At 37.9% G+C, this 24,318-nt stretch overlaps 1 protein-coding gene across 5 annotated transcripts in view; it reads left to right on the top strand.

Moving 5' to 3' along the window:
• Positions 1-24,318, top strand: part of HDAC9 (histone deacetylase 9) — a 911,013-nt gene that overhangs the window by 638,370 nt on the left and 248,325 nt on the right. For all 5 annotated transcript variants that reach the window (XM_054496835.2, XM_063667493.1, XM_063667495.1 and 2 more), the window contains one exon: positions 4,487-4,664. In XM_054496835.2, the coding sequence (XP_054352810.1) occupies positions 4,487-4,664 (178 nt within the window). The remainder of the gene's footprint in view (positions 1-4,486; positions 4,665-24,318) is intronic.

Genomic DNA, 24,318 nt, shown 5'->3' with positions numbered 1-24,318 from the left:
TCCTTTGGTAATCATTTTGTCTGGACTCTATTTCTCATATTTTTTTCTCAGCCGTTTCTTGGTTATTTTGTGTTGTGATTGCTTATAATATGTTTTCTTGTTTTATCCTATCCTTATAATAAGATCTTAAGGATGATTTTATATGTATCTCTCTCCTTATTATGCATTCATTTTAAACTGAAAAATATATATTATTAAAGCCCACTATGTGTGAAACACTGCATGGGAAAGATATGCGTGGGAATATATAACAGCCAAAGGTCATTTCTTCAGGGAACTTACTAACTGCGGTTAAGGTGCAAGTGCCTAAATTTTGGGTGTCAACCCACAACATCCTTAGTCTCCTTTGCTGACTGTACAATGCAGCACAAGGACTGTTGCCTTTTGGTTGAGCAATAGATATTGGATGAACATAACGAACAAATTAATATTGAACAAGTAGTTATTTGTTTCTTACTTATATTGCCACATTCCTTCCAGTAGAGACTGGACAGGTAGGATGCTGCTTACTGAATTGTGAAATTTTATGCTATGATGTAACATTTATAAAATGCTTTTGAGTTAGCAAACTGTTTTATCTTACAGGGTTTCAGTGAAGCTCGAGTAAAGCAATACTTATTTACTATTAAAAAAAGAGAAAGTTAGTAGGTGGTGTTATTTAAATGGAGTCCTTACAGTATCAAACTACTCATTAACGGAAAAAATATTTAGTAACCCCAGTCATCTAAAACATGGCCATGTGATAAAAAAAGAAACATGGTTTTTAATTTCCAAATATCTATTGATTTTCTTAATGCACAAATAAAATAATATAGCTTCTAGAAAGTATGAGAAAATATATAAAATGCAGCAGAAAATAAGTTAAAAGATGAGTTATATCCAGTTTCTGGTTCAACGAGCTTTCAACATTATACAAGGAAAGATCATTTTACACACACACAAATGTGCATGCACACACCCGTGCAAAATGTATTTAGAGCTTCTCCTTGCATTTGTCACCTGGTTAATTCCAATTTCTCTTTCATATTTAAAATTAAACATCACTTTCTTAAACAAAATTTCCCTGAACCTCTTCATCAGGTTTTTCTTAAAAGTTTTTCATATCATCCTGAATTTTTCCTATATAGCACTCACCGTATTTATAATTACATTGTTGTACGGGCATCATAGAATATACCTACACAAACCTAGATGGTATAGCCTACTATGCACCTAGGCCATATATGATATCTTACTTTCCTAGCCTACAAACCTGTACAGCATGTTACTATACTGAATACTGTAGGCAATTTGTGTATATAAACATAGAAAAGGTACAATAAAAATACAGTTTATTATAAAAGGTAAAACATAATATACCTGGATAAGGCACTTACCACGAGTGGAGCTTGCATAACTGGAAGTTGCTCTGGGTGAGTCAGTGAGTGGCTGATGAACGAACATGAAGGCCTGCGACATTATTGCATGGTACTGTAGACTTCATAAACACTGTACACTTAGGCTACACTAAATTATTAAAAATAAAGTAATTGTGCTATGACATTAGGAAGGCTAATACATCAGTAGGTGAAAGGGATTTTTGTGCTCCATTATAATCTTCTGGGCCCAGTGTCATATATGTGGTCTATCCTTGACTAAAATATTGTTATGGGATGCATGGCTGTATTTAGTATCTGTCTCCTTACTGGAGAATAAGCATAAAAAAGGTTCTGCACACTAGCAAAGTGTCAGGCATGGACTGTGAGCTCAAGAAATAATTACTGCATGCAATAACTCTAATATATAAAAGACTATGGCAGGGAAAGGAGAGAGAAAAGCAAAATATGATGGGAATGTAACAGAAGGGGAAAGCACAATTAACGTGAGTGTTCAAAAAACACTGTGAAATTTTAAGTGGACCTTAGAGGATGTGTGTAGTGCTGAATGTGGAGCTTCATAGCCACACATAGAGGGGTGATCTAGAAAGGATGGCTTGGAAGAAGCGTGAATGTTCATGGTCAACATATCCATGAGACACAGAAGACACAGTGCCCAAAGCCTATGATATGCTGTTAGGGGCCCACAGAACATTTTAAGTTTTAATTTCTTAATCAGAAAAAAATGAATCTAATAATATGAGTATATAATAATGAATCCAATGTATGCCAATGTAGGCTTAAAATGTAGTTTTTAATACTATTTTTTGAAGTCCACAAAGGTCAAATTGCACACGGCCCCTGAAAGTCATACTGCAGCCCTCGGAATGATATCTGATGTTCAGTAGATAGTATTCGGCTAGAACTTAGAAAAGAATAAATGATCTAAGGCTTAAAATGTAAGCTGGCCTCAGGTAAAGGAGAGTACAAATGACAGGCTGTAGAGATTCTTCAAATTTGGGTCGACTTTTGGAGTCTTTTTGTGTTAACGTCTTGCTTACCGCAGGGCTTCAGGAAGAGAATTCTTGCAGGAAGGAATAGGACTGGTTGGTATTAGAAGTTGGGTGATCAGCTAGTTAGGAGCCTTTTGCCATGTCTTACATGGGAGTTGAAGAAATTATAATAGAAAGAAAGGGAGGAGATGGATATTACAAAAACTCAGATAAACATGTACCCAGGAATTGTAGACCATATGTGGAAAAGCTTCCTTTTCCCGACAGAACCCTCCAAATCATAATTATATATTTGTGTTCCCTGTAACAGTAAGTTCCATATGAGGAAGGACTATATTAATCTTACTGCTGTGTCCTCAGGATATTTAACACAAGACACTCAAGAAAACAGGAGAGTTAGACTCTTGTAAAAGTGTATAAACTATTGTAGCTAGAACTAGGCCCCTGACCAATCCATCCCAATCATCGAAGCAAATGCCCAAAGCCTCAATATGTGACATATACCTTCCAATTGATTGATGGTTTGATTATTCTGTAGAGCAAAGCAGAAGTAACAACATATACATTAATTATAACCTATTTTAAAGTTAATTTTAAATCATTCTTTTTTCTAAATTCAGAAATCTCTGCTTATGGTCTGTAATTAAATCTATATTTATAATCCCAATTTATAGATTTATATGCAGCATTAATTCATATCATGTACAGAGAAAGCTACAATTACATAAAACCACATAATACGCAATGAGTACAGTTGTGTTGCATACAGATTTGTTAGCTTTCTCAGTAAGTTTCTCAGCCAGTGTAATTTGTACACTTAGCATGTACCAAGCCTTGGGTGGAAATTACAGGATGAGTATGACCTGTGATGGCACATATTGGGTAGAAGGGGAGCACCTAGTCTAGCAGGAAGGTTAAGGCAAGGTCTTAACTAAGGAGAAGTAATGTCTGCCTCAAGTCTTGAAAGAACAAATGCTAGTCAGGTAGGAAGCAGAAGCAGGAGAGCACACATGTTTATAAAATTACAAGAATTAGACTTGTTTAAAAATACTTTGGTAACCTTTGGAGCAACAGTTTCTTTATCCATGGCAAGAGAGTATTATGTTTTTTACCACTGTTCAGCTATTCTTCATATTCGTTAGGAAAGATAAATAAAAACAGCATAAAGATTATGAATTCCCTCATGTTGAAGATAAAATATTCAGTGTAGTATATATTTTTTTGACAAATTTTTTATTAATAAATAAATACATCTTTATTAATAAAATTTTGAAAGAATATATATTTAAAATATATATTTTGAAATATATACTTTTTTTTGCACAAAGCTCGCTGTGTAGCATTGATGATTAAATAAGCTGCCTATCTTGTTTGAGAATATCTTTTCTTGGAGACAGAGGAAGAGACTAAGTGAATCTTCCATAAAATTCCAAACTGTGATTCACTGATTTGGTAAGTTGGGAAGGATGAAGAATAATAACAGTGTTAAATCACTGAGGATATATTTAATAGTATATTAGAAAACCAAATAATTTTATAGTGTTGAAATTATACCATACAAACTCTGAAATATTCATTTTTTTCTATACCAATATATGAAGACTGAAAGGTGTCAAAATATAATCGTGTAATTGGTCATTTTTAGAGACATGCATAGAATTCATAAACAATATTCACTGAAATAAATTCAGGAGTGAATTTTCAGAATTAGGCCTCACTGGCAGTTTGAAAGTGTTGAATTGTTCTCCCACGTTGTGTGGCAGTTCTGGGGCTGTATTCAAAATGTTGGTATCTAGGTAGGAAATGAGTCAAAGTCGACGTTACTCTTGAGGTTAAAGGTCTGTTTCTTTCAATCAGTTCAAACTGACAGGCCTCCTGCCATCACCTCCTCCTTAGCCAGGCAGACAGGCCCTGGCCGTCAGTGTGAAAACATCTGTTGAATGGATTTATTGACTGGATCTTGTTTTTTCTCTCCCTTTCTCTATTTTTTTTTCTTTTTCCTTCACACCGTTTATTATGTCTCTGACCTGATGAACTTAATTTGTTGACATGTCGCTCAGTGTCTCCCTCAATCCTTGTCTCACATTTCTTTCTACTGTGCTCTTTTCTTGGCAACAGCCCTTCCTGGAACCCCCGCACACACGTGCGCTCTCTGTGCGCCAAGCTCCGCTGGCTGCGGTTGGCATGGATGGATTAGAGAAACACCGTCTTGTCTCCAGGACTCACTCTTCCCCTGCTGCCTCTGTTTTACCTCACCCAGCAATGGACCGCCCCCTCCAGCCTGGCTCTGCAACTGGTAGGAATCCCTAAAGACTCTCTCTAACAGGCAGGCTAAATGCACCGTTCTTGTAGGATTAACCGATTTAAATGCTCTGAATAACTCCAATAGTAGAACACTCCATTTTAACCCAGTGCAACCCAAATTTTATGAGGTTATATTGGCTATAAGGCAAACAGCACATCTGATAAATCTTGGGCTTAGTACTAATAGCCTTATAAATTGCTATCATCCAGGGGCCTGGAAAATACATCAACAGGTGCATGAGTTTTTTGGAAATGAAAATCCCTGCAACATTCTCTAGCAGTGCTCCTCAATCTCTTACCTTCTGCCCAGTCACTAGGAAATTGATGATGCTTGGCTTCCTCATTTGACTCCAAAGAGTGCCCTTTAACCAGTTTGGTTTTTTTTGTTTTATTTCATTGTTGTCTTCTGGTTCCCCATGCAAATGACTCATGGGATTCTATAGTACCAAAGCAAACTTTACTTGATTCTATGTACGTTACTTTCATTTCTATTTATTATGGAATCTCTGGGTGGGCTTTTTGACCAACCTCTTCCTTTATCTACAGCTGTGTTTGATATTTCAAAACCTGACTACAGAGGAAAACAAGCCAGATAATTCCAAGGCCAAAGGAAGGTTAAGTGTGGAACACACACACACACACACACACACACACAAAGGGTGCTATTCCCTCTGCAAAGGAAGAGTGCTGTACATATATGTGTGGATAATTATTTCTTTTTGTCTACTCTACTCCATTCTAGTTCCGTGTTATCAAACTGTGGCTAATCAAATGAAAGATATTGTATCCCTGAGAGACTCATAACTTGGATACTGCAGAAGGAGAATTTATATGTACCTTCCCCAAAGGCTCTTTTGAGTTATCTGATTTATTTTAAAATCCATTTTCAGGATTCAGAGCTTGTTTTTGTGGCTTCTGTGACCTCACGCAAGCCTTCGTGCTTGGAAAAGTTAAATCTATTTTCTAAAACCATATTCCCAAGCCTTGATATTATCTTTTGTTTAAAAATTAATGAATGAAATGGCCAACTTAATTAACTTTGGTAGGCATCTTTAATAAGTATGCATAGTAGCTACTTTTTATAATGTCTTATGCCATAAGAAAACATTCCATACTAGGAGCTATGAGCTGGGTCTATTTCTTTCTCCGTACTAGCCATTGCCTCTGACTCTTCTACTTCCAGGAGCATAGCAAAACTGCCCAGATATTCCGGAAAACCCAGGAACACTGCCCAGTGTTAGTGGCAGCCTTTTGAATCAATCATGCCTGGTGCTATCCCTGTGGATTCACCGAGTTTTTGCTCAAAACCAGATACATGATACAGAGGAATAATTTTTTGCATGTAGAAAGAGCAATAGCCTTTAAGAATTACCTGCTCTCTATTCCTTCCCCTGAAAGTGTCTTTTATTCAACCCTAATATTTCAGAAAATACAGAGTAACAACCATTCTATCAAAATAACTGTTTCCATTGACTGAAATAATTTCCTTAATATTATATATTAAAAATTAAAAATAATATTAAAAATAAATTCCTTAAGTAAGCTTAACTACAAAGTTTCATGTTGATGTGCCCAAGTTTGCTACTGTATATTACTGTAATCCTATGGATAAAGTTTCTTTCCTTGGTTAAGAGGGGTGGCCCTTTTCTGACATACTTCATTGTCTTCTAGTTTTCATATGTTCCTTTGAATGAATGAAGCAAGATATCTGAATATTAGAGAGAACCTGGAGTTTAAGGAAACTGTGTTGCCAAATGGATAGGGTTTGTAGACCTTAGAAGAATCCAGATGGAAGGGTAGACTGTAAACCCAGTAACATAAACAGGATATAATCCTACCCTGATCATTCAAACAAAGACTAGGTCATTTCAGAGAGTTAGGTTTTTTTTCCCCCTCATAATGTCAGCATTTTAGTATTTATCAAAGCATGTATTCCAAAAACAAATAGGAAAGTGAACTTAAGATTCTTTTTATATATAACGGATTTGATGAGGCAATTCTTTGTCCACATGAAAGATTATATAAAATTATTTTAGAAAACACAGGATTTTGTACTTAATAGGCATTCAATAAACATTTTAGTTGAATTAATGAATATTAACTTCATAATAAACACGAATTTACTAGTTCAAATTTGAATACACTGAAAGTAAAAGTTACATTGTAGCTATTCTTCTGCGAAAGAATAGCTAAGTTATTTACAAGTTACAATAACTAAGAGGAATATTTGTTAGCTCATTTGAACTTACAAGAATGTTGCATCTTTACACCGAAAATCTTACAAGAAAAAGGCACAATATTTTAAAATCATGTAACATACGCAATTTATAATAATAGCTTCTCCACTGGCATTGGGATTAAAATGTATATATACTTGATATGTAACATTCATTTAGTACTATTCCAAATCCTAAGGAAATGAAATGCACCATCTTCACTCTGCTGTTCCACATATTGCTCTGGCTTTAATCCAATCTTAAATTTCCCCTGTAGCCTGAATACTACTGTAATCCACATGATCTCAAAAATCACTTTAGTATTTCTAATGGTCTTGATTTCAGATGAGAACTGTAAGGTTTTCATTCTAGTATGATTGAAAATATATATTTTAAGCACTAATCTCCTTTCTTTTGACTTTTTAATATCTATTTGTTGCAGACATGTTAAACAATCTAAAGGAACATTCACATATGTTCTTTAGGAATACAGTAGACTCTCTTATCTGCATGGGAGCTATTCTAAGTCTCCCAGAGAATGCCTACAACAGCCAATAGTATTGAACCAGTTGAGGTCAATAGGAACCCATTTCTGTTCATGTCTTCCACCCATAAATTTACGGCCTTTTCCATCTTAACTAAGCACTTCTCACACGCTGTGGTCATAACTTTTGCAGTGTGAGGTGTGGTGGGACAGCAAAACAATCACAAATTTCTTTTTTCTTCTTCACAACTTCACGGATAGAAGATTCTTTCTTACTGTAGAGCTTAGCAACCTTAGCATATGATTTTTTTTTAAATTTCCTTAAGTCGAGAACTTAAACCTTTCATTTAAAGGAAGCCCTTTAAGGCTTGTCTTTGGTATATCCAAACTGTTAGCATCACTACTCTTGCACTTTGGAGCCATTATGAAGTAAAAAATAATTAAAAGCATGCACTGGTGACACTGCCACAGTCAACCTGATCATCAAGACAGCTACTAAATGACTAATGGGCAGGTGACAGAGAGAGCATGGAGCTACTGGACAAAGGGATAATTCACATCCTGGGCAAGCCGGAGTGGGGCAGTGTAAGACTTCAACATGCTGCTCAGAATGATTGCACAATTTAAGACTTAGAATTTTGTTGTTATATAATTGTGTATTTCTGGAATTTTCCAGTTAATATTCTCAAACCGTAGTTGAAACTGTGGAAAGAGAAACTGCAGATGGGGGAGGGGAGAGGCTATTGTATTTGTATTTTTTTTTTAAAAAGAAACTTATACAATCTCACATTCTCAATAGCTGTTCCACTAAATAGCAAGGTAGCGGACACAGATACATTATAAAGCTAGGTGGCTGGCTTAAATCTATCCTCTAGGAGCTATACTTTTTGGTGCTACTAAAAAGTTATTTCACACAAAAGTCACATAATTTTCAATACACATCATTTAAACCTTCACCATCCATGTGCATCCTCCGCAGCCCACTGGATTAGCCACAGAACTCCCTTTTTGACAAGAATAAAAAATGTTCCAAGGGAGAAATATTATCTGAGTTTAGTCAGTTTTGGAAAGATGCCATATTCATTCTATTTCCTGAGAGTAGAAAGTAGGCACAAATTGCATAAAATTATTTTTAAAAGATAATTTTTTTTTGAGATGGAATTTTGCTCTTGTTGCCTAGGCTGGAGTGCAATGGTGCGATCTCAGCTCACCGCAACCTCTGCCTCCTGGGTTCAAGCGATTCTCCTGCCTCAGCCTCCCTAGTAGCTGGGATTACAGGCATGCACCACCACACCCAGCTAATTTTTGTGTTTTTAGTAGAGACGGGGTTTCTCCATGTTGGTCAGGCTGGTCTTGAACTCCCAACCTCAGGTGATCCGCCCATCTCGGCCTCCCAAAGTGCTGGGATTACAGGCGTGAGCCACCATGCCCAGCCTTAAAAAAATGATATTCTTAAGGCTATACTGTGAGTTGTTCCCCCAAACAAAAGACATAATTGAATTTAACCTTTATCACTAAATATGTGGTGAATATGAATACATGTATTTTTAGTAGAGACAGGATTTCTGTATCTTGGTCAGGTTAGTCTTGAACTCCCAACCTCAGGTGATCCACCTGCCTTGGCCTCCCAAAGTGCTGGGATTACAGGTGTGAGCCACTGAGCCGAGCCTGAGATGATTTATATATTAATTGAACTTTCGTGGTAACATTTATATTTTTGAGAATTATAAAAATTGACACAAGTTCATTGAAGGCAATTTGGCAAATCTAGAATATTATAATGGAAAGTCACTCATTATTCTCCCACTCAGAGGTAACCTCTATTAAAATATGTATATACTTTTTTTAATCAATACTTTTTACTCTATAAGCTTCTCTTTAATAGAATAAAGAAAAGTGATTTGTATTTGTATACATATCTATGTGCATGTGTGTATGTGTATATCTGAAAGTATGTGTGTATATTTGTATGTGTGTATATATACACAGTGTAAATGTGTGTATGTGTGTGTGTATGTGTGCATGTGTTAAGGCCTTCTAGAGTAGCTTCTGTTATTACTCATATTAGAATAGAGAGACTAATTTTTCCTTTTGTCAGGAAATCTATTTTTTAAATTGCTGTCCTCAAATATATATGCTTGAGATTTCTTTCAAAAAACTCTTCCAAAATTTACTCATCTAATAATCACTGAAGAAGATAAAAAGAGCTATCTTCTTTATTTAGGAGATTAATTCAACTTGATCACATATATCATGTATCATGTATCATAACATAAACATTAATGTAGAAAATATATTTATAAATATATAGTTAGTTAATACATATTATTTATGTGTATCTCATATATGTACATACACACACACACACATATATATTTTTGAGGGGGTATGCTTTTTATACCTAAGAATTTCATCCTATTACCTTCACACATGTTTTGAAGACAGACTTATTGGGACACAAGTTTTTTGTCTGAAAAGTCTGGAAATGTGATCTAATGTTCAAGGGGTTTAGCACTGAAGAGTAGAAGTCTGAGGCCAACCTGATATGCATTTCTTTGTGAAAAGCCTGGTTTTTCTTTTCTGGAGATAAGACATATTTTATTATCTTGTTAATTAAAAAAAAATCATCTTTATGATAAACATTTGCAATTACTTATCGATGCACAAATTTTTTTCTACTTATGGAAATATCCTCAATTAGTCCTATTTCACGTATACCTTGTTTTATTACATTTTACTTTAAAAATTGAAGGTTTGTGGCAATCCTGCATTGAGTAAGTCTATTGGTGCCACTTTTCTAATAGCATGTGTTCACTTCCTGTCTCTGAGTCACATTTGGGTAATTCTCATAATATATCAAAACTTTTCATCATTATTATATATTATAGTGATCTGTGATCAGTGATCTTTTTCATTATACTTTAAGTTCTAGGGTACATGTGCACAATGTGTGGGTTTGATACATAGGTATACATGTGCCATGTTGCTTTGCTGTACCCCATCAACTCATCATTTACATTAGGTATTTCTCCTAATGCTACCCCTCCCCCAGCCCCCCACCTCTAGACAGGCCCTGGTGTGTGATGTTCCCCGCCCTGTGTCCAAGTGTTCTCATTGTTCAATTCCCACCTGTGAGTGAGAATGTGTGGTGTTTGGTTTTCTGTCCTTGTGATAGTTTGCTGAGAATGGTGGTTTCCAGCTTCATCCATGTCCCTGCAAAGGACATGAGCTCATCCTTTTTTATGGCTGCATAGTATTCCATGGTGTATATGTGCCAGATTTTCTTAATCCAGTCTATCGTTGATGGACATTTGAGTCGGTTCCAAGTCTTTCCTGTTGTGAATAGTGCTGCAATAAACATAGATGTGCGTGTGTCTTTACAGTAGCATGATTTATAATCCTCTGGGTATATACCCAGTAATGGGATCACTAGGTCAAATGGTATTTCTAGTTCTAGATCCTTGAGGAATTGCCACACTGTCTTCCACAATGGTTGAACTAGTTTGCACTCCCACCAACAGTGTAAAAGCATTCCTACTTCTCCACATCCTCTCCAGCATCTGTTGTTTCCTGACTTTTTAGTGATTGCTATTCTAACTGGTGTGAAATGGTATCTCATTGTGGTTTTGATTTGCATTTCTCTGATGACTGAAGATGAGCATTTTTTCATGTGTCTGTTGGCTGCATAAATGTCTTCTTTAGAGAAGTGTCTGTTCATATCCTTCGCCCACTTTTTGATGGGGTTGTTTGTTTTTTTCTTGTAAATTTGTTGGAGTTCTTTGTAGATTCTGGATAATAGCCCTTTGTCAGATGGGTAGATTGCAAAATTTTTCTCCATTCTGTAGGTTGCCTGTTCACTCTGATGGTAGTTCCTTTGCCATGCAGAAGCTCTTTAGTTTAATTAGATCCCATTCATCTATTTTGGCTTCTGTTGGCATTGCTTTTGGTGTTTTTGTTATGAAGTCCTTGCCCATGCCTATGTCCTGAATGGTATTGCCTAGGTTTTCTTCTAGGGTTTTTATGGTTTTAGGTCTAACATTTAAGTCTTTAATCCATCTTGAGTTAATTTTTGTATAAGGTGTAAGGAAGGGATCCAGTTCAGCTTTCTACATCTGGCTAGCCAGTTTTCCCTGCACCATTTATTAAATAGAGAATCCTTTCCCCATTTCTTGTTTTTGTCAGGTTTGTCAAAGATCAGATATTTGTAGATGGGTGGTGTTATTTCTGAGGCCTCTGTTCTGTTCTATTGGTCTACATAACTGTTTTGGTACCAGTACCATGCTGTTTTTGTTACTGTTGCCTTATAGTATACTTTGAAGTCAGGTAGCATCATGCCTCTAGGTTTGTTCTTTTTGCTTAGGATTGCCTTGGCTATGCAGGCTCTTTTCTGGTTCCATATGAAATTTAAAGTAGTTTTTCCAATTCTGTGAAGAAAGTCAATAGTAGCTTGATGGGGATAGCATTGAATCTATAAATTACTTTGGGCAGTATGGCCATTTTCATGATATTGGTTCTTCCTAACCACGAGCATAGAATGTTTTTCCATTTGTTTGCATCCTCTCTTATTTCCTTAAGCAGTGGTTTGTAGTTCTCCTTGAAGAGGTCCTTCACATCCCTTGTAAGTTGTATTCCTAGGTATTTTATTCTCTTTGTAGCAATTGTGAATGGGAGTTCACTCACGATTTGACTCTCTGTCTGTTATTGGTGTACAGGAATGCTTGTGATTTTTGCACATTGATTTTGTATCCTGAGACTTTGCTGAAGTTGCTTATCAGCTTAAGGAGATTTTGGGCTGAGAGGATGGGGTTTTCTAAGTATACAATCATGTCACCTGCAAACAGGGACAATTTCACTTCCTCTTTTTCTAATTGAATACACTTTATTTCTATCTCTTGCCTGATTGCCCTGGCCAGAAGTTCCAACACTATGTTGAACAGGAGTGGTGAGAGAGGGCATCCTTGTCTTGTGCTGGTTTTCAAAGGGAATGCTTCCAGTTTTTGCCCATTCAGTATGATACTGGCTGTGGGTTTGTCATAAATAGCTCTTATTATTTTGAGATACATTCCATAAATACCTAATTTATTGAGAGTTTTTAGCATGAAGGGCTGTTGAATTTTGTGTAAGGCCTTTTCTGCATCTATTGAGATAATGATGTGGTTTTGTCGTTGGTTCTGTTTATGTGATAGATTACGTTTATTGATTTGTGTATGTTGAACCAGCCTTGCATCCCAGGGATGAAGCTGACTTGATCGTGGTGGATAAACTTTTTGATGTGCTGCTGGATTCAGTTTGCCAGGATTTTATTGAGGATATTCACATCGATGTTCATCAGGGATATTGGTCTAAAATTCTCTTTTTTTGTTGTGTCTCTGCCAGGCTTTGGTATCAGGATGAAGCTGGCCTCATAAAATGAGTTAGGGAGAATTCCCTCTTTTTCTATTTATTGGAATAGTTTCAGAAGGAATGGTGTCAGCTCCTCTTTGTAACTCTGGTAGAATTCGGCTGTGAATCCATCTGTTCCTGGACTTTTTTTGGTTGGTAGGCCATTAATTATTGCCTCAATTTCAGAGCCTGTTATTGGTCTATTCAGAGATTCAACTTCTTCTGGGTTTAGTCTTGAGAGGGTGTATGTGTCCAGGAATTTATCCATTTCTTCTAGATTTTCTAGTTTATTTGCGTAGAGGTGTTCATAGTATTCTCTGATGGTAGTTTGTATTTCTATGGGATCGGTGTGATATCCCCTTTATCATTTTTTGTTGTGTCTATTTGATTCTTCTCTCTTTTCTTCTTTGTTAGTCTTGCTAGCAGTCTATCAATTTTGTCGATCTTTTCAGAAAACCAGCTCTTGGATTCATTAATTTTTTGAAGGGCTTTTTGTGTCTCTATCTCCTTCAGTTCTTCCCTGATCTTAGTTATTTCTTGCTTTTGGCTAGCTTTTGAATTTGTTTGCTCTTGCTTCTCTAGTTTGTTTAACTGTGATGTTAGAGTCTTGATTTTAGGTCTTTCCTGCTTTCTCTTGTGGGCATTTAGTGCTATAAATTTACCTCTACACACTGCTTTAAATGTGTTCCAGAGATTCTGGTAAGTTGTGTCTTTGTTCTCATTGGTTTCAAAGAACATCTTTATTTCTGCCTTCATTTCGTTATGTACCCAGTAGTCATTCAGGAGCAGGTTTTTCAGTTTCCATGTAGTTGTCCAGTTTTGATTAGAACTTAGTTTTCATTAGAATTAATTAGAACTTAATCCTGAGTTCTAATTTGATTGCACTGTTGTCTGACAGACAGTTTGTTGTGATTTCTGTTCTTTTACATTTGCTGAGGAGTGCTTTATTCCCTATGATGTGGTCAATTTTAGAATAAGTGTGATGTGGTGCTGAGAAGAATGTATATTCTATTGATTTGGGGTGGAGAGTTCTGTAGATGTCTATTATTATGCTTGGTGCAGAGCTGAGTTCAAGTCCTGGATATCCTTCTTAACCTTCTGTCTCATTCATCTGTCTAATATTGGCAGTGGGGTGTTAAAGTCTCCCCTTATTATTGTGTAGGAGTCTAAGTCTCTTTGTATGTCTCTAAGTACTTGCTGTATGAATCTGGGTGCTCCTGCATTGGGTGCATATATATTTAGGATAGTTAGCTCTTCTTGTTGAATTGATCCCTTTACCATTATGTAATGGCCTTCTTTGTCTCTTTTGATCTTTGTTGGTTTAAAGTCTGTTTTATCAGAGACTAGGATTGCAACCCCTGCTATTTTTTTCTTTCCATTTGTTTGGTAGATCTTCTTCCATCCCTTTATTTTGAGCGTATGTGTGTCTCTGCACATGAGATGGGTCTCCTGAATACAGCACACTGATGGGTCTTGACTCGTTGTCCAATTTGCCAGTCTGTGTCTTTTAATTGGGGCAGTTAGCCCATTTAAATTTAAGGTTAATATTGTTATGTGTGAATTTGATCCTGTCGTTATGATGTTGGCTGGTTATTTTGCCCATTAATTGATGCCGTTTCTTCATAGCATTGATGGTCTTTACAATTTGGCGTGTTTCTGCAGTGGCTGGTACCAGTTGTTTCTTTCCATGTTTAGTGCTTCCATCAGGAGCTCTTGTAAAGCAGGCCTGGTGTTGACAACATTTCTCAGCATTTGATTGTCAATAATGGATTTTATTTCTCCTTCACTTATGAAGCTTAGTTTGGCTGGATATGAAATTCTGGGTTGAAAATTCTTTTCTTTGAGAATGTTGAATATTGGCCCCCACTCTCTTCTGGCTTGTAGGGTTTCTGCCAAGAGATCTGCTGTTAGTCTGATGGGCTTCCCTTTGTGGGTAACCCGACCTTTCTCTCTGGCTGCCTTTAACATTTTTTCCTTCATTTCAACCTTGGTGTATTTGATGATTATGTGTCTTGGGGTTGCTCTTCTTGAGGAATATCTTTGTGGTGTTCTCTGTATTTCCTGAATTTGAATGTTGGCCTGCCGTGTGAGGTTGGGGATGTTCTCCTGGATAACATCCTGAAGAGTGTTTTCCAAGTTGGTTCCCTTCTCCTCATCACTTTCAGATACACCAATCAAATGTAGATTTGGTCTTTTCACATAGTCCCATATTTCTTGCAGAATTTGTTCATTTCTTTTTACTCTTTTTTCTCTAACCTTGTCTTCGTGCTTTATTTCATTAATTTGATCTTCAGTCACTGATACCCTTTCTTCCACTTGATCAAATCAGCTATTGAAGCTTGTGCATGTGTCACGAAATTCTTATGCCATGGTTTTCAGCTCCATCAGGTCATTTAAGGTCTTCTCTACACTGTTTATTCTAGTTAGCCATTCATCTAATCTTTTTTCAAGGTTTTTAGCTTCCTTGCGATGGGTTCAAACAAGCTCCTTTAGCTCGGAGATGTTTGTTATTACCAGCCTTCTGAAGCCTACTTCTGTCAACTTGACAAATCACTCTCCATCCAGCCTTGTTCCATTGCTGGCAAGGGGCTGAAATCCTTTGCAGGAGAAGAGGCACTCAGGTTTTTAGAATTTTCAGCTTTTCTGCTCTGGTTTCTCCCCATCTTTGTGGTTTTATCTACCTTTGGTCTTTGATGTTGGTGACCTACAGATGGGGTTTTGGTGTAGATGTCCTTTTGGTTGATGTTGATGCTATTCCTTTCTGTTTGTTAGTTTTCCTTCTAACCATCAGGTGCCTCAGCTGCAGGTCTGTTGGAGTTTGTTGGAGGTCCACACCAGACCCTGTTTGACTGGGTATCACCAGCGAAGGCTGCAGAACAGCAAATATTGCAGCCTGATCCTTCCTCTGGAAGCTTCTTCCCTGAGGGGCAGCCGCCTATATGAGGTGTCTGTCGGTCCCTACTGGTAGGTGTCTCCCAGTTTGTCTACATGGCTGTCAGGGACCCACTCAAAGAGGCAGTCTGTCCATTCTCAGAGCTCAAACACCATGCTGGGAGAACCATTGCTCTCTTCAGATCTGTCAGACAGGGACGTTTAAGTCTGCAGAAGTTGTCTGCTTCCTTTTGTTCAGCTATGCCCTGCCAACAGAGGTGGAGTCTATAGAGGCAGTAGGCCTTGCTGAGCTGCAGTGGGCTCTGCCCAGTTTGAGCTTCCCAGCTGCTTTGTTTTACCTACTTAAGCCTCAGCAATGGCGGAGACCCCTTCCCCAGCCAGGCTGCTGCCTCCCAGTTCCATCTCAGACTGCTCCACTAGCAGTGAGCAAGGCCCTATGAGCGTGGGACCTGCCAAGTCAAGCATGGGAGAGAATCTCCTCGTCTGCCGGTTGCTAAGACCTTGGGAAAAGTGCAGTATTTGGGCAGAAGTGTCCCGTTTTTCCAGGTACAGTCTGTCATGGCTTCCCTTGGCTAGGAAAGGGAAATCCCCTGATCCTTTGTGCTTCGTGGGTGAGGTGACACCCTGCCCTGCTTCAGCTAGCCCTCCATGGGCTGCACCCACTGTCCAACCAGTCCTATTGAGATGAACCAGGTACCTTAGTTGGAAATGCAGAAATCCCCCATCTTCTGTGTCAGTCACACCGGGACCTGCAGACCAGAGCTGTTCCCATTTGGCCATTTTGGAATGGACCCGATCAGTGATCTTTTTATAGTACTTTTGTAATAGTTTTGGGGAACCATGAACCACACCCAATCAAGACAGTGAACTTAGTAGATAAATATTGTGTGTGTTCTGACTGTTCCACTAAGTGGGCATGGCACCATCTTCCTTTCTCTTTTTGGCCCTCTCTATTCCCAGAGACACTACAATATTGAAATTAGGCCAATTTATAAACCCACAGTCCCTTTGTGTTCAAGTGAAAGGAAGAGTCACATGTCTTCCAATTTCTATCAAAAGCTAGAAATGATTAAGCTTAGCGAGGAAGTCACGTCAAAAGCTGAGATAGGCAAAAGCTAGTCCTCTTGTGCTGGTTACCCAAGGTGTGAATATAAAAGAAAAGCTCTTGAAGGAAATTAAAAGTGCTACTGTAGTGAACAGACAAATGATAAGAAAGCAAAATAACCCTATTGCTTATATGGAGAGAGTTTTAGTGGTCTCGGTAGATCAAACCAGCCACAGTATTTCCTTCAGCTGAAACCTCATCCAGAGCAAGTCCCTAACTCTTCAATTCTACGAGGGCTGAGAGAGGTGAAGAAGTTGCTGAAGAAAAGTTGAAAGCCAGCAGAGGTTGGCTCTTGAGGTTTAAGGAAAGAAACCGTCTCCGTAACATAAAAGTGGAAGGTAGAGCAGCAAGTATTGATGTAGAAGCTACAACACGTTTTCCAGAAAGTCTAGCTAAGACCATTGATGAAAATGGCTACAGTAAACAACATAATTTCATTGTAGATGAAACAGCCTTTCACTGGAAGAAGAGATAGAGAGAAAACTTTAAGAAACAGAAAGAAATAGTCAATGACTGGCTTCAAAGGATAAGCTGACTCTCTTGTTAGAGGCTAATGCAGGTAGTGGCTTTAAGTTGAAGCCAATGCTCATTTCCCTTCCTCAAAATACTGTACCCTTCAGAATTATGCTAAATCTACTCTACCTGTGCTCTATAAATGGAACCACAAAGCCTGGGTGACAGCATATCTGTTTAGAGTGTGGTTTATTGAGCATTTTAAGCTCAATTTTTAGACTTACTGCTCAGGGGGAAAAAAAAATTTCCCTTTCAAAATATTACTGCCTAATTGACTGTGTACCTGATCACCCAAGAACTCTGATGGACATGTGCAAGGAGATTAAGTTTTCATACCTGCTAACATAGCATCCATTCTGCAGCCCACAGATCAAGGGGTCTTTTAAATTTTTACATCTTATTATTTAAGAAATATATTCTATAAGGCTATACCTGCCATAGACAGTGATTCCCCTGATGGATCTGAGCAAAGTACATTGAAACCTTCTGGAAAGGATTCACCATTCTAGATGCCGTTAAGAACATTCATGATTCATGGGAGGAATATCAACATTGACAAGTGATTGAAAGAAGTTGATTCCAGTTCTCATGGATGACTTCGAGGGGGTCAATACTTCAATGGAGGAACTAACTGCAGAAGTAGCAAGGGAACTAGAATTAGAAGTGGAACCTCAATATATGACTGAATTGCTCCAATCTCATTATAAAACTTGAATTAATAAGGAGTTATTTCTTAGGGGTTGAGCAAGAAAAATGTTTTCTTGGGATGGAGTCTACTCCCAGTGAAGATGCAGTGGGCATTGTTGAAATGACGAGAAAGGATTTAGAATATTACATAAACTTAGTTGATAAAGCAGCAGCAGAGTTTGACAGGATTGCCTCCAGTTTTGAAAGAAAGTCTACTATGGGTTAAATGCTATAATACTAAGCAGAATTTCGTGCTACAGAGAAATGTTTTGTGAAAGGAAGATTTCATGGATGTTGCAAACTTCATTGTTGTCTTGTTTTAAGAAATTGCCACAGCCACTCCCGCCTTCAATAACTACTACCCTGGTCAGTTAGCAGCCATCAATATCAAGGCAAGACCCTCCACAAGCAAAAAGATTATGACCCACTGAAAGATCAGGTGATTATTAGCACTTTAGCAAGAAATTAATTTTTAATTAAGGTATGCACATTGGTTTCTTTGACACAATGATTCCACCCTTCATGGGTTACAGTGTAATGTAAACATAACTTTTACATGCATAAGCAAACCAAAAAACTCATGTGAGTTGCTTTATTGTGATATTTGCTTTATTCAGATGATTTGGAATCAAACCAGCAATATGTCCCAGGTATTCCTGTATTTGGTTAGTCAGATTTCCTCCTCAGGAGCAGTTACAACTTTTTATTTGGTTATTTTTTTTTCTGACCACTGTATTTTCGTCTTATTATGTACATCTAGTAGTCCTTTCCTTTATATTCTGGAGGCTTCTCAGGTTTGTATTCAATAGCACTGATCTGGCTTTCTGAAATGTAAATTCCTTTCTTTATTGCCTCCAGTATAGATTTTAATTTTTCTACTCGTTAATTTCCTTGCAATCCCTGTTTATCATATCCAGTTTTATTTTTATTCATTCCATTGTCTTTTTAATTTAGTTCTATCTCTGCCTTTAGCTTTGGTCTCTGATGTTACAGGGCCAGTGTCTTTTGACATTTGAAGAGAACAAAACATTTTCTAAAATCTTATTTTGCTTCCTATAGTAAATCATGTTCACGGAACTAAGCAGTATGAATGGTATTTCCTTCATAATATCTGTAGTATATTCTCAAAGGCCCTGTTTTTTTTTTCTCACTCATTCTTGAATGTAGAAAATCTTTCCAGATATTTTGCCAGCAAATGTGTAGTGAATTGTGTTTGGCTTCACTTTTTGCCAACTTACATGCTGGTTGAATCTCCTTCCTGGCTTTACAGTTAAATGGCAACACTTAATCTAATTCCTAGGCCTTAACAGACATTCATATAGTGTTAGTTGGAAGGCTTATGTTGGGAATTTCTTCTACCCACTTCCTTTCTAGCTATCTGATACTCTGTTAAGATGACTTACACTAAAAAAACAAACAGACAAACACAAAGCTGTAAGGTTTAGAAAATGCTTCTTATCTAGTGAGAGGTACAATTTTCACAATTTTTTTAAACAGACGTTTTAGACATATCATTTGCTTGCTGGACACATCAAGTTTCACAAATAATTTAAAAATTACACTGTTTGGTAGTTTGAATTATGTGTTCTTGTTAAAAAATATTACAGATAGTAATCGGGCCACTGCACTCCAGCCTGGGTGACAGAGCGTGACTCTGTCTCAAAAAAAAAAAAAAAATTACAGATAGTACAATATAAACTGCACTCCAGCCTAGGCGATAGAGTGAGAACCTGTCTCTAAAAACATAAAATAAAAAAATTAAAATTAAAATATTAAAAAATAAATAAAAAAATAAGACAACATAAGTCTTATGGATAGATTAGCATTATGGATAGAAATAGTAACAGCTGCTATGTGTGTGATTTGAAGGTCATTAGACGTGAACCTTGTTTCAGAATAATTTCTTTTTTTTTTTTAGTAATTCTACCATGTAAAGATCATTCCCTCTTTAAAATTTTTTTTTTGTTTGTTTTTAGGAGATCTTCTTTGATTCTCTAGCCTCACAAGTTTTTTTCTTTAGCAGAGTTTTCAAAAGTGTCATATTGTTACATCTCACTTTTACTACTAGATTTTTTTTTTTTTTTTGAGATAGATAGAGTTTCACTCTTTTTACCCAGGCTAGAGTGCAATGGCACAATCTTAGCTCTTTGCAACCTCCACCTCCCAGGTTCAAGCGATTCTCCTGCCTCAGCCTCCTGAGTAGCTGGGATTGCAGGAATATGCCACCACGCCTGGCTAAATTTTGTATTTTTAGTAGAGACGGGGTTTCTCCATGTTGGTCAGGCTGGTCTCGAACTCCTGACCTCTGGTGATCTGCCCGCCTTGGCCTCCCAAAGTGCTGGGATCACAGGCGTGAGCCCCCGCGCTCGGCCTTTACTACTAGATTTTAAGTTAAATGTGGTAAAATGAAGCTGCTAGAATCTGGAACATAGTGAGCATTCAATAACTGTCTACTGATTCTGCATCTTCCAGGAGAATGCCAAGTCATATATATTTGTACTGTGCTAGTCCTTTGTCCAGTCCCTTGCCCTAGAAGGAGTTTAATAAGTGTTGTTTAGCAAACACCTTGGGAAGGTGTGAAACCTCAGGTAGTTCCCAGAAATGCAATATGAAGTTGAATGTTAGGCACTAGAAATCAGGATCAATAATTTTAGTCTAAATGTTCTAAACTCAGCTTTCTTTATAGACAAGATAAATTGTCTATAAAGACTCTATAGACTCAGACTAACAGGTCTTACTAGACTGAGTGTAAATTTGAAGACAGAAATAGATTATATGGCTAAAAAATGACAACTACATGCAATAAAGAAGGACAGATACTACACTAGATGCTACAAATACATTATCTCATTTAATAAGACTGAGAGACAGAGAAAGCACAAAGTCCAAGTTTATCTAAAAAATTTATCAAGAAATTTTAAGGATTTCTTGTATGTAAAAAAATACATATATAATACATATTTTCTACATATATAATATATATGTGGAAAACAAACAACTGTTGTTTAAAATGCAGCTAAATATTTTAAGACTCCTTTGTGTATTTTTCAAATTCTAATTTTAACTCTTGTCCCACTGATCAGGAGAAAAATTAATTAATCTATTGGCTTATGTTATATTGCAACTGGTAATCAGTGAGCCAGAAAGGGTCAAACAAAAGTAGAATTCCATATGAATTGCAAAGAGAAGAGCAGGCTTATTTCTCACCCTATAAGTTCATGTTTCTGAGAAGCCAAAGAGAGAGAATGAAAGAGAGAGGAAAGGAATGGAGATGAAGGATGAGGTTAAGATTTCATTTTCCAGTCTACCTGTTAACACCCCAGTGATACATCATTAGAATGAGTCAGTGGAAGTTTGGGGTTCCAGATTGTATGTATTTCCCTTTAAATTCAAATGGCTTTCCAAGAGCCCCTGGACTTTGAATTATAATCTCCAGGTACCTGGCAATAATTCCCAGCTACCATAACCTGTTTCACAATTTTTTTTCTTGGCAGTGGATTATGGGGAAAATGTCATTAAAAGGGGGAAACATTACTACGAAGGTAAGCTTAGATATGTCAAGAGATGAAATAGTGAAAAAGTTAAGCAATGTAATGATTAGACTCTCTACTCTTGAAGAATATATTTCTTCTTCTTCTTCTTTTTTTTTTTTTTTTCCAGATACAAGTTCTCACCCTATGGCCCAGGCTGGAGTGCAGTGGCTCAGTCACTGCTCACTGCTGCATTGACATCCTGGGCTCAAGCAATTCTCCCACCAGGAGCAGGCACACCACCATTCCTGGCTAGTTTTTAAAAATTTTTGTAGAGACAGGGTCTCCCTATGTTGTTCAGGCTGGTTTCAACTTCCTGGGTTCAAGCAATCCTCCTGCCTCAGCCTCCCAAAGTGCTAGGCTTACAGGTGTGAGACACCGTCCCTGGCCAAAAATATATTTTCAAAATGAGGCGGATGTTATACTTTTTGTTTCCATATTATTAAACTATCACTTTTTGTTTTATGAAACTATAGCTGAAAAAATGTTAAACAGTTCTTCTTGTATAGTAGTAACTCATAAATACTTGATATATTTAAATTGTGAAGACATGTCTTACACATCTTTGTATTTTAAATGTTATTCTTCCTTTCTGCTTGCCTGCTTCCTTTTCTGCCTTCCTTAATGTCTTCCTTCTGACTTTATTTAAAAATATTTATCCATATTGGACTTTATACAAAATGTAAAAAGAGGACTTTGTGAAACTCCATGTAGAAATATAAAGCTGAGTAAAATAAATGCCTATATTAGAAGCACTTAGGGTAGGAAGATAAGGGACATAAAATAAAAGGTAGAAGATTAAACAAGTAAGACTACCCTTCAGGAATCCAAGGAGATCCACCAATTAGATTCATTGAGGAAAGCTTTAGTGGAAATATCTGACCCATTTTTGGGATACATTCATTCATTTACAGTTTTCATTCACTCACTAAAAAATATTTTTTGAGGACCGGCTTTATTTAAGCATGTTTATGGCCACTGAAATTTCAGAGGTAAAAATACAACTATCATCTGCACTCTCAAAGATCTCACCATCTAATGAAGAAAATATACAATTAACAAAATTATACAACAATTATATAATTGTGACAAATGCTTGAAGGAGATCTAGAGGATGCTAAGAGAGCATATAGTAGGAGACCTAATTTAGAAATCTCAGGGTATGCTTGGTAGAGGAGGTGACATTAAAAACTGAGCCTTGAAGAGTGAAAAAAGATTAGCCAAATGAGGACTGGAGTTACGGATGTCAGGAAGGAAGAATTTCTAGCATAGAGGGAATAGCATGTATAAATATCACAATGCTGCTAGGATTTTGATCTTTTTGAGGAAAGGAAGGAAGGCTTTTGTAGGCGAAATAGAGAACAAAAGAGGGAGGTATATGAATTGAAGCTGGAAAGATGGGGAGGGGCCTATTTATGCCGGCCTGGAGGAATTTCAGTCTCTTTAGTGAAGGACCTGAAGGATTTAAACAGAAGTGGCCACTGTTGTGTGGCAAATGGAATAGAGTGAAAGTCAGGTTGTGCATTACAAGGCAATCTCAGGATTCCAGATTAGAGATAATAAAACCTTGGATTGTGTATGGTTCTGGCAGTGGAGATAAGGAGAATGAATGATTCAAGATCTGTTTTGGAGGGAAAACAGACACTACTTTGGTTCTTTGGAGGGGGACTGTCAAGGGGACATTAAGGTTTCTCATATGAACAATGGCAGATCTTGATGTCTTTTGTAAACATGAGTAATATCGTGTGTGGTTTAAGATCATGAATTAAAAATTAGAGACATTTTCACTTTATGAAAACCATGAGACAACTAAGTGGAGATTTTGGATGGATCATTCCATGCGGAAGTGTGTAAGTAAGCTGCTCATAGTGGAGGTCAGTCCTGAGGATGAAAATGTGAGGGAGGAGCCAAGATGGCCGAATAGGAACAGCTCCGGTCTACAGCTCCCAGCGTGAGCGATGCAGAAGACGGGTGATTTCTGCATTTCCATCTGAGGTACCATGTTCATCTCACTAGGGAGTACCAGACAGTGGGCGCAGGTCAGTGGGTGAGTGCACCGTGCGCCAGCCGAAGCAGGGGCGAGGCATTGCCTCACTCGGGAAGCGCAAGGGGTCAGGGAGTTCCCTTTCCAGGGGTGACAGACGGCATCTGGAAAGTTGGGCCACTCCCACCCGAATACTGTGCTTTTCCGACGGGCTTAGGAAACGGTGCCCCAGGAGAGTATAGCCCGCACCTGGCTCAGAGGGTCCTACGCCCACAGAGTCTCGCTGATTGCTAGCACAGCAGTCTGAGATCAAACAGCAAGTCGGCAGCGAGGCTGGGGGAGGGGCGCCCGCCATTGCCCAGGCTCGCTTAGGTAAACAAAGCAGCCGGGAAGCTTGAACTGGGTGGAGCCCACCACAGCTCAGGGAGACCTGCCTGCCTCTGTAGGCTCCACCTCTAGGGGCAGGGCACAGACAAACAAAAAGACAGCAGTAATCTCTGCAGACTTAAATGTCCCTGTCTGACAGCGTTGAGAAGAGCAGTGGTTCTCCCAGCACGCAGCTGGAGATCTGAGAACGGGCAGACTGCCTCCTCAAGTGGGTCCCTGACCCCTGACCCCCGAGCAGCCTAACTGGGAGGCACCCCCCAGCAGGGGCAGACTGACACCTCACACGGCTGAGGCTGACCGGGTACTCCAAAAGACCTGCAGCTGAAGGTCCTGTCTGTTAGAAGGAAAACTAACAGAAAGGACATCCACACCAAAAACCCATCTGTACATCACCATCATCAAAGACCAAAAGTAGATAAAACCACAAAGATGGGGAAAAAACAGAGCAGAAAAACTGGAAACTCTA

Source organism: Pongo pygmaeus, chromosome 6, assembly GCF_028885625.2.
Source record: "Pongo pygmaeus isolate AG05252 chromosome 6, NHGRI_mPonPyg2-v2.0_pri, whole genome shotgun sequence".
In the NCBI taxonomy this organism is placed as follows: domain Eukaryota; kingdom Metazoa; phylum Chordata; class Mammalia; order Primates; family Hominidae; genus Pongo; species Pongo pygmaeus.
Note: the sequence above shows the minus strand (reverse complement) of the source record. Positions and strands in the feature narration are given on the sequence as shown.